We start from the raw sequence: 11,075 nt of genomic DNA on the forward strand, positions 1-11,075 counted from the left end.
TTACAGAGTACATGGGTCGGTTGTACTCATACTACACTATGCACTTCTTGTGCAGATTTTGGAGTTGGTCCCAGCGGTATACCATAGACTTACTCAGATTTCAGCTACCCAGAGGAGACTTGAGGTATAATTGCACAATGTCCGCAGTTCCGAAGTCCCCTTCTACTTTATTTTTTTGCTGTGTGCTTTTCTTTCAGACAACTTTATTTTATTCAGACCCTTATTTATATTATTCTAGAAGGTCGTGTACTCGTGACACCGGATTCGGGGATGTATTTGGATGGTTCGTTTGTTATGGCCTTCCGTACTTTATTTCAGTAATGAACTTCTGTTTAATTTAATTTGTTTAAAAATGGTTAAAGTTATTCTAATGTTGGCTTACCTAGCAAGTGAAATGTTAGGCGCCATCACGGTCCTGAAGGTGGGAATTTCAGGTCGTGATAATTATACACATCAGATATATTCCTTGGTTTTTGTTTTTCTTTTTCGTCTCCATATACATTCGAACACCCATATCATTCCGAATTTTCATTGGAGAACAACGTTCGTTCCCTGTGTATTTGATCTCGATGATTTTTAATCATTAGGTCCTCTGCAATTATGTTATTCAATTGACTATAATTTGAATCTTCATTGACTACAATTTCGTCAACATCAAAATCTATATATCTCCCGAATCTATCCCACCGACCATTGAGCTGAAGCATTATCGCCAATTTTGACATTACATCCCCAAATTTAATTCAATTGTAGAGAAAATAATTTCGCAAACCTATAAAAACTTTAGAAATCAGCTATATATCCAAAGCTGATTGTGAATACTTCACATTAATCTACAATTATTTTCTTCAGACTTTTTTTTTGAATTTCTTGCCTTGTTTATGAAAAATCAGAGGAAATCTTCGTTAGAGAAGGATTCTGCAAATATTGGGGCGATGATTGCGTATTATGTTCGTTGTAGATTTTACCGTCTAAATTTTGTAACTGAAATATATTCTCTCCTAGATATTGCGCGTCTAAAAATGAAAGTCCACGGAAATAAGGAGTCTATTTTAAACGATTGTATATTTTTAGGAAAAACGTGTTTATGGTGGGTAATTTCTAAAACTAGGACAATTTAGTTAAATATGTTTCATATAATGTATAGGAAAGAAAAAATTCCATATTATAGTAGTAAAAAACTGACCATTTTAATAGTCCAAAATACATTTAGAGCCTGCCTATCTAGTTACTCCAAGTCGGCCCAAACCCAGCCCGTTACGTAGATATAGCGGCAAGCCGACCGACTCTATTTAAAAATAAAAAAATTATTTGAATAGAAAACTGGGGCCGAGTCGTTTCTATACTTCCCACCGGCACTGTGGAATTTCGATCTCCAATCTCTGATCATCTACCGTCTGAAGATTCTCCGATTTAAATAGATTTCTTCACCACTATGGTGGGTTCTTGCTTCTTGCAATGCCTTTTCCTGTTCTTCCGAAATTTAATTATACCTTTGGCTGCCACACATTATAATTGAACTGAAATTAATTGTTGCTGGTTTATCCTGGGTGCTAAATCAATATTGCTGGAGCATATACTATAAATGAGCAGATGAAATTGAATTAAATCATAGTTTTAATTTACAACGCTTGAAGATTAACTATAATATTTCGGTAGATATGCAATTTGGTCATTTTTTGCCCTTACAAGGGAGGCTCTATAAAATTAGTGGCCTAAAGTCAAATTTTAATAAGTGGCCTTATACTTTTTTTTTATTAGTACGTATACACACATATATGCAAAAAAAATTAATCTTGCCATTTTTTTCATACTTGTTATTTATAGTATATATTCTTAAATGACATAAATTCTTTAACTTCACATGGTAATATTATTATCTATACTAGAAAAGGATAATTTAAATAAATGAGATGTTAGACATGTATTTGCAATATGTTACCTTTGATATTGTTGTAAAAAATGTATTTACTAATATAAAGATTTAAGTAGTTTAATTCAAAGTTTTAAAAAAAATTTACTGTTAAAGAGTAGACACCTTTCTTTGCTTTTTACAAGTTTTTTGTACTTTTTAAATTTTTTCTACAAACATTAATATTGTCTAATTTGAAATAAAATTATAAAATCCATTATTAAAAATTTTGGGGGACCTAAATCAAGGCTGTACTAGTCTCCTACTAGAGCCACTTGTCCGCCCTTCACATTCTCAATTAAATTTATAGAGTCTCACTTAAGATAAAGCAACAATGATAATAACATTAAAGATAGTGAGTATGTCATTCAGTTACCAAATGTGAATAAAACTAGTTGAACAATACGTTCATGGTGGGGCAGTAGTCTGTAAATAATTATTGATCGTCAATGAGGGGCGACTCAACAAAACTGGTGGCCTAAAACCAAAATATATTAAAAAGAACTTGAAACTTCTTTTATAAAATTCATATAACATTGAGACACAAAAAAAAAACTACGTGACTTTGGTGAGAGCGCAACTCATGATGTATGAGTTAAGCGCACATCATATGGTATTGAATTCTTTTCTTAAGTGAAAATGGTAAAGGGTAAGCCCATTATTCATCGTGTTTTGAACCTTGCGACATTTGTCTCAGGTATTTCTTAGTTAAAAAAGATGATACGCAAAATAACTTGCTTTTTGGTGTGTGGATCAATAAAATATGACAAAAAGAAATAGTTAATTTAGAGAATTTGAGTTGAAATTAGAAAGTAAAATCGCGAGAACCATAAAAAAAGACTATACATAAAAGAAAAAAAATAAAATTGATGAGAAGTAAATATATTATTTAATTTAGTGAGAAAAATTTATCCAATTAATTCACTCAATTTTACGTTTACCAAATGTTAAAAATGATTAAAATTTGAAATCTTTTATTACTAATTATATAAATATAAATTATGACATATTTTCCAATCTGTTTCAAATTAGATGAGATACTTTTCTTTTTAGTATCTTCCAAAATAAATGATATATTTTTAAAGTTAAAAATAATTTAACTTTAAACTTTTCATTTTACCCCTTAATAAAAAGTTTTTATAACCACACAAACTTTTTAAGAGTACAACTTTTAATAAGGGAGTATAATAATATAATAGTGTTTCGCCTTAAATATTTGGGGGGCCAAATCACTTGCCTAACCCTAGAACCGCCCTTGTGCCCTTATTTTGGATTAGGAGGAGATGAGTCAATTCTGTGATGTAAAGGTTCGATAATATTCATGCAAATTGGTGTATGTTCTTATTTTGAACATGTATGTATGTTTGGTTTTGAATTTGGATTTTCATTCTTTTGTAGGACGGACAAATTGGAGGCGGTAATGTACTGGTGCTTGCTGAGGATGTTATGGTACCAGTTAGTGTGGTATCCAGTGCAATCAGCATCGTAAGGAAAGAGGGGATTGACAAGTTGGACCCTAATATTATTACTCAAGCTTCATCCCAGAGTAAATTTTACCTCTCAAAAAAAAAAAAAAAAATTCTCCGAACTGATACTTCTCTGCTCTGCTTATGCTGTGACTACGAGTGACTCATTTTGATGACTAGTCTATGTGGTTTTTATTATGTTGTTGGATTCTTTTTTCTAAGTCCTTTGCTATGTTTATTTATTTATCACTATGTTCATACCTATCAAAAAAAAAGTTTGTTGCTATGTTTATCGGAGGTTTTATATGCAGAAAATTTTTATTTCAAATTTGTTTTTGGGATTTGATGATGAAAGAGAGAAGGTAGGAATTTTTTATAAAGTGGTCAGGTTTATATTAATAGGCGGTGAGAATCAGTGTGTTGGAATTGCAATATTATAATCTAAGAATTGTGTCTATTTTTGTGATGTAGCTCTTTCTTTGTGTGGATCAAATCTCCGGCTGTTTGTTTCAGAAGTAAATTAGTACGGATCAAATATCAGAATTGAGGGACCAATATCAGTTAATCTGAGTCCAAGTGGCAGCAATTTGAAGCCTCTGGGAAGATTCTGATTGGTAGTTATTGGAGATAAAGATGAGCTCAAGGAAGCCGTTTGGATAAATTGGAAGTGAAAATACTGATAAAAAAATAAATTGGAAGAGGAAATTGGTGGAAAAGAGGAAGCTGCTTGAATAAGAAAGAAGCTAAAGAAGTTCCAGCCAATTTAAACCAAAAAGATAAAGAGGGACTATATGGTTTTTCTTGTTCTGGGTTTTATTTACTTAATTGTATAGCATCCAGAGCCCTTGCTTATTTCATATATTAGATTATTAACTCTGAGACAAAGGGAAAAAGCTCTTCTTCACCGTAATGATGTGATGAAAACATGAAATTGGTATGTCAGAGAGAAACGAGACAGAGAGATCGCCCTGATCCAATACAGTTCCAATACTTTACTGATCAAAAGGAAAAGACAGAGGGGTGTAGGGGTGGGGAACCATCTGCAGATAATAAATTCCCAAGTGGGTTAGGATAGAAAGGGAGCTTGTCTTCTTCCTTTATTTTTATTTTTCCTTTTCCTTTTCTGTGCTCTCTGCTTAAGTGTCTAATACCACTCTTTTGTAAGTGCTTGCCCCGTGGCCCTAGATTCTTGTGATATTGAATCTTTTCCCTCTGGTTATTACAGGCCTGACATCAGTGAAGTCTGCTTCTATGGATATCGTTGCTCTCATCTGTAGGTCCCTCGAGTTTCCTAGTGATAAATTGTGTGGGGACATCTCAAGAGTGTTGAAGCCAGGTGGAACAGTCCTACTTAGTCTAAGTTCTCAGTTAATCTCGAAGGTTACTGAATCCTCCCTTTGTGCGTATTTTTTAGTGGAAAATTTGTACGCATGTGTGAATTGTCCTTTCCATCTGAATTGCAGGAAAATTCTACCCATGAGCGCACATTATTGTTGGCTGGATTCTCTGATGCACAGTCATCTGAAGCTGGCCACTCTTTCGTGGTTAGTATTATATCCATGTGCCTTTATTTAACTTCCTGTCTTCCTCCAACCCCCTTCAATACAATGATTCTTTTATCAGAGAACTATTAAGTTCCTTCTTCCATTTTAAATTCTCATAACACCTTTTATATGATGAAGTTAAATTGGCATAACACCTATTTCATGGCATGATGATGCTCATTGCTTCATTGTTATTTGTGCGACATCAAATTTGCAACTCTAGACATTTAGATAAAATTTGAAGTTTATTCAGTTTTCAACTTCAAATTTGCGCCTCTAGGCATTTAGACTAAGTAGGACTGTTCCACCTGATCAGATGAGCACTTCTTACAAATGTTTCAGTGTGTTTTCTAATGATGCACAATGCGTGATTGGGTTTGCCTTAAATACAAATAAAGATGTTCAAATTAACACAACAAATATAGATGATGGAGCAGGCTGTAAAGTTTTAGTTGCAGTGGCCAGGTTAATTGATTGGGGAATGCAGTGGGTTTGCTCGGTGACAGTGGGCAAATGTCCCGAGGGAAGGTCAGCAATTGAGTGGCCAGAGTTTAGGTTTTCTCATGCTTTTCTTATTTGTCTTAATGTTTCTGGCTTAGTCTCCTTTTGCGTTGCATTAACCGGTGAACATATAGCATGTATAGATCTGTTAAATGTGTGTGGAGTTTCTCCTTCCTTAGTATCTCAAGAACAAAAGAATTCATCTCTGAAGATGATAGAAAGTCATATTGAAGAGAAGAAATGTGGTCAGTTCATCAATCAGGAGGGAGATTATGTTGGTAGAAGAAGGTTCAAAAGGCTTCTTGTCATTTCCCATTCCTTGACTTTTTGTGTGATCGATGAATATGGTTTAACATATGTAATAAATGTGGATGACCATATCCCAAAGAAGTACTGTTCACTTGAGAAATTACACCCTCAGTATCAACAGTTGGGTAATGAAATGTTGGCTGCTTGGGAGGTAGGTTCCGCTGAAATTGGCTATCAAAAGGGCTTTTCTGATTTTTTCGGTGGGAAGGAACAAAGTAAATCATCCATTATTAGAGAGTCTTCTTTTACTGCTAGTACACATGGGGAAAGGAAGTATGACTCATATGGGAGTAGCCTATCTGATGCTACCGATGTAAATAAGAATGAGATTTTTGGTAGTAGATCGCATTCATGCCATAGCAGAAAAGGTTTCATTGGTATAGATGGATCCAAAGAAGATGCTGTTGTTTGTTTTTCTCCTTTTGGGCTCACTCGGCTAGTTAAGAGAAAATATTCTGAGGGAAATGTCAAGTGTCAACTTGTTCATTCCAGTTTACATGTAAACTTGACAGTAAATGATGAGAGCTGCTATAGCATTCACGGTTGGGATGCTGTAGTTGACGATGCTATAGGTTGTAGTTTTCATGGTTTTTGTATTTGGTCACAAAGGACGGTATTGCTGTAGTTCTGCCTCGTCTTTCACTTCCTTCGAATTTCTATCCTGTCGAAGCAATTGGATACCAACAATCTTGTTATAGTGCTGGCTCAAAGTATGGGGCGCATAAGTTTCATGAATTTGAATGCACAAAAAGACCTTTTTCTCCTTGGAAAGTAGAGGTCTTGGATAAAGCTCTCTTGTATGATGGGCCTGAAGTGGCAGATCAATTATGCTTGGAAAATGGTAATTTGTTGAAGCCGAAATACACCCTTTTACTAGCTTTCACATTTTTCTCCCCACGAAGTTAAATAATTCCAGATTAATTTATAAATATGTTCAGTTAGAGTTTGTTTGGCCTAATTGTCTGTGTCCTAATTTGTTACTTTGTGCTGCACTGCTGCTTGAGTTTTACAGTTTGTGCACATGCTTTCATTGTTAATATATGAAGCTTATCTTGCTCTTGTTAGCATTTTTCTTTCAGGCACTGGGTTTTTTGTGCTTTGTGACTTTTTGACAGAAGTTTCTTGTTTATAATTGCTCTAGGAAAAATAATTAAAATTATCTTACTCTTGTTAGATATTTCCTTTTAGTGATGGGCTTTGAAGTTGCTCTAGGAGAAATAATTAAAATTATTTTACTCTTGTTAGATTTTTCCTTTTAGTGATTGGGCTTTTTAAGGCTTGTTGACTTTTTGACAGAAGTTTCTTGTCTAAAATTGCTTCTTGTAGTGTAGCTTCTGTCAGTTGTACTCTTTCTGAAACAACCTTTGGGAGTTGGCAGTTGAGTTATTGCAGAATATGAGATTGTGTTAGTATGATGTAAGCAGTGTTGTTAAAGGCTCACTTGAGTCGTACTTAAACCCTGAAGTTTGGTGCTGCGCGGACTGGCATTTGTCTTTGCTTAAACGGCGGTAAAACACAGGCATCAAAGAACTAAGGCACATGTGCAGCATCTCTCTTGGGCTCCATCCTGAAAAGAGCAACACTAAACAACAAAGACATTTCATTTATATTACTTAGCTGTTAAGAAAACCGGGTGAATAAATATTTTAGTGACTAGGCATAGGAAATTAAAAATTTAGTGTTAGAGAAGTCATAACTAAATTCTAATTACTTTGGTTTAGATATCTTACTCATCAATATTATAACTACTGATGTTTCTTTTACTTTAGCTAGCTTTACTATTTTTGCTGTCATTACTTTTTTGTTCATAGGATTTTCATCATAGCTTTTTCACTCTTGTATTTTTCAAACGTGTTTTGAAAAACGCTTTTCTTGAGCCGAGGGCCTATCGGAAACAACCTCTCTACTCCACAAAGGTAGGGGTAAGGTCTGCGTACACCCGCCCCTCCCCATACCCCACTTGTGGGATCATACTGGGTATGTTGTTGTTGTATTCAGTTTTCAACTGATCGTCGCACCACTCTCATATGTTGATGTTATTTAAGGAAGCCTTGAAGTTAGTCATTATAGGAACACTTAGATTAAGTCCGGTGTTTTAGGAGTCCTTCAGTTTGGCTATATATGTATGATGGTGTTATAGAGATACATGTGAAATTTAGAGACTCTTAGTTGTAGAGAACCCATGTTTGTTTTAAAGATAAATAATTGCGATGGAATGATTTGGGCCCAAAGAGGATAGACAAACACCCGACTCTCCTACTTGCTTGAGATTGAGACATAGTTGTTGTAAAAAAACCCTGAAGTTATTGATCTTGACTCAAATAAATTGTGTGGTTAATTTAATCTCTGAACAGATAACAGCAAAGAAACCTTCATGGAAGGTTGGTTCATCCTTCTCTATCAAGAAAGTCACAAAAAGTTTGCCGAAAGTTCAGATTGATGATGATTCAGATCTCATTGATGAGGATAGCCTTCTCAGTGAAGAAGATCTGACGAAACCTCAATTGCCAAGTGGTAATAACGTGCACCGGGATTGCCTCACTCTGGCATTATCAGTTTCTCCATTAGTATTTTGAACTCAATTTGTTGTACACTTGGTGGTGCAGTTGGTGATTGTGAAGTTGGAAAGACAAGGAAAGCATGCAAAAATTGTACGTGCGGAAGGGCTGAAGCTGAAACAAAAGTGCAACTTGGACCAACGGCGGAACAGCTGAACAATCCACAGTCAGCCTGTGGCAGTGTATGTCTCCTTCTATATTGATTTCTGTTATACTAGTTGATTACTCTCGTCTTCCAAAACTTCTGGCGTATTTTTCAGCCTTTCAAATAACGCACCTCTTTGAATGAAAAAATTCTTTGTTCGAAGTATTCAGAATGGTGTTAACTTTTAGCCTTTTAAAATAATTGTTCGGTGGCTATACAAAAGTAAAGAATCTGCTCATTTTTGTGCGGTTTTCTACGAAATTTACTCTCTATATATTCTGATAGTTGCCTTTCACTATCTCAATTCAACTCTGAATTTCTAATAAATTTTTGAATAGGTGCATACGCTAATGTCTTTACTAGTCGTCAAGCTAGTACATCTAATTTGAGTGTATAGGAGGGAGTACTTTAGTTGAGTAGTTTCTGCAGAAAACTGAAAATCTATTTTCAAGTGCACTGTCATCTACTGATATACTTGTATATTTGGTTGTTGATTGGTGTTATAGTGTGATTTAGCAGACAGCTGGACAACTAGTTAGTTTCTTTCTTTTGATTATTACCTTCATTGATCAGCCTTTGAGTTTTGCAATTAGTCTTCTTGTTAATTGTTTTTTCTGGGACATGTCTTCTATGTTGACAGTGTGGTCTAGGTGATGCTTTCCGTTGCAGTACGTGTCCTTATAAGGGTCTTCCTCCGTTCAAACTAGGCGAAAAGGTACATGGCAAGAACAAGTTATTCCCCTCTATTTTTCTATTTCCTTCTCTAGGTTTCATTATGCAGGAATAAATATACATTTATATATTCCTTACTTACCTAAGGAAAAAGATTGCAGTATACATGAAGACGATGTGTATTGACATTTTATTGTTATGATGCCAGTATTTATGGTGAACATGAAAGTGAAACCTTTGATTATTGACCAAAATCTGATTGCCTCTTTGAAGCTTTTGTCTCACCAATCATTTGTTTATGGAAATAATGCATTTAGATGACAAGCAACTGAGTTGTGATTCTGCTCTTTGTTAGAATCCTGATTAAGAGGAGGGTAATATGAACTGGTTTATGATTGGCATCTCAAGTATTCTTTCTTTTTTTAAATTTTTTTTTTTTACTAGAAGTTCTGATTTGTTACTTTGCTTTGTTTGGATCTTACATGTGGCTGTCTTAAAATATGAACAGACCCAGTTGACCTGTTTAAAACCGATAGTGGATCCTAAATTTAGGACTATATTTATGGAAGGCTTTGAAATGATGCCAGTTGTTAAATCTCATTGGGTTTTGCTTGTTGGTGGTTAAGAATAATAACTTATGTCTCATGGTCGTCACTACCATGTAAAGAAAAAGTTCTTTTGAGGATTTAAAAAGTTCTCTTGGTATTGAGTTTTGAATAAAATTCAATATACATTATAAAAAGAAGGATTAAAAAAATCACAGCCAGATTTTGTCTAATTATCCCGGAGGAGAGCGAATCTCATTGTCACAGCCAGATTTGTTTATTGCACATAATTGGGGCCTTGGGCATCAGACTGATGCTACTGATGATTTGGTTGCTTGATTTTTTTTGTTTTGTTTTTTGTGAAATGGGAAACCATTTAATCCAACGCGATCAGTTATGGCTGTTGCACTTGATGTTCTTCACTGAGCATAATGATTCCTGGGGAGAGAAGAGCCCTAGTCTCTGGTTGATTTCATTATTATATTCTTGTTTGCATTATGATGTGTGATAAATTACAATTGAGTATGACACCTCTCTCACTGCTTTGGCAGGTAACGCTTTCTGGGAATTTTCTTGATGCTGACATCTAATTGCAGATGATAACAGTCGATATGAGATTGCAGAAACTGTTATAATTAGTTCAAAATTAGTTTGTTCATTTTGGTTGAGGTGAGATAAGTGAATGTGTAATAAGTGAGCGAAATAGCAGTGGACTGTGAACATAAAGGTCTCTCTCTCACCCCTTGCTCTGGTATCTTGTGTATATGATCATTTGGTGTTTGTTGCTCGATTGGAAAGAAAATGATGAACACCAGGAGGATTGGTGATCTCGAGTGTGAAAGGTAGAGTCTGACTCGCAATTCTTAGCACTGTGCGTTTGCTCGCTTTTTGCCATCATATTGTTTGGTTTGATTTGGTTTTGGGGGGTCTCTGAATGCCAAATCATCTAGAATGGAAATATGAAACATGTCTACGCCTGCTATTTCTGCGTGATAGTATTTTTTGCGCAACCAATAGTTTTCGGAATTTCACCAGACTGCATGTGTGTCTTGAGTTTGATAGCGGATGGTTCATGCTCGTTTTCTAGTACTTAGTACGGAGATTTATAAAGATAAATGTTCCATTATGCTTGAATGCAATTTACTAAACGACTGGACGTGAAAGTTAAAATGTCAGAAAGGGTTAGTCAATAGAGTAAATTTTGTTTTACTTGATTAATTTTTAATGGTAGTCCACCTTTTGAATGAGACTGATAACCTCCCCGTTGGTTTAGGTAAGAAGTCTATACTTAGGCCAGAGAATACCATGAATTGGACAGTTGAAGAATTGGAAATCACTTCGCACTATTTGGTATGCAAAATCATTAAACATTTTCAAAATGAAACTGAAAAATTTGAGAGCAGCATCCATTCAGAACTCCGTC

The 11,075-nt window shown here is 35.0% G+C and overlaps 1 protein-coding gene across 1 annotated transcript; it reads left to right on the forward strand.

Annotated features, from left to right (window-relative positions):
* Positions 1–3,080: 3,080 nt before the first annotated feature.
* On the forward strand, positions 3,081–10,515 carry LOC107791769 (anamorsin homolog). The gene is made up of 8 exons (XM_016613903.2): positions 3,081–3,219; positions 3,311–3,458; positions 4,604–4,758; positions 4,842–4,922; positions 8,087–8,246; positions 8,339–8,472; positions 9,076–9,150; positions 10,204–10,515. Exons 1-8 carry the CDS (start codon positions 3,196–3,198, stop codon positions 10,240–10,242), a joined length of 816 nt encoding a protein of 271 aa, XP_016469389.2. The 5' UTR covers positions 3,081–3,195; the 3' UTR covers positions 10,243–10,515.
* The last annotated feature ends 560 nt before the right edge of the window (positions 10,516–11,075 follow it).

This window comes from Nicotiana tabacum, chromosome 13 (genome assembly GCF_000715075.1).
Source record: "Nicotiana tabacum cultivar K326 chromosome 13, ASM71507v2, whole genome shotgun sequence".
NCBI lineage: Eukaryota > Viridiplantae > Streptophyta > Magnoliopsida > Solanales > Solanaceae > Nicotiana > Nicotiana tabacum.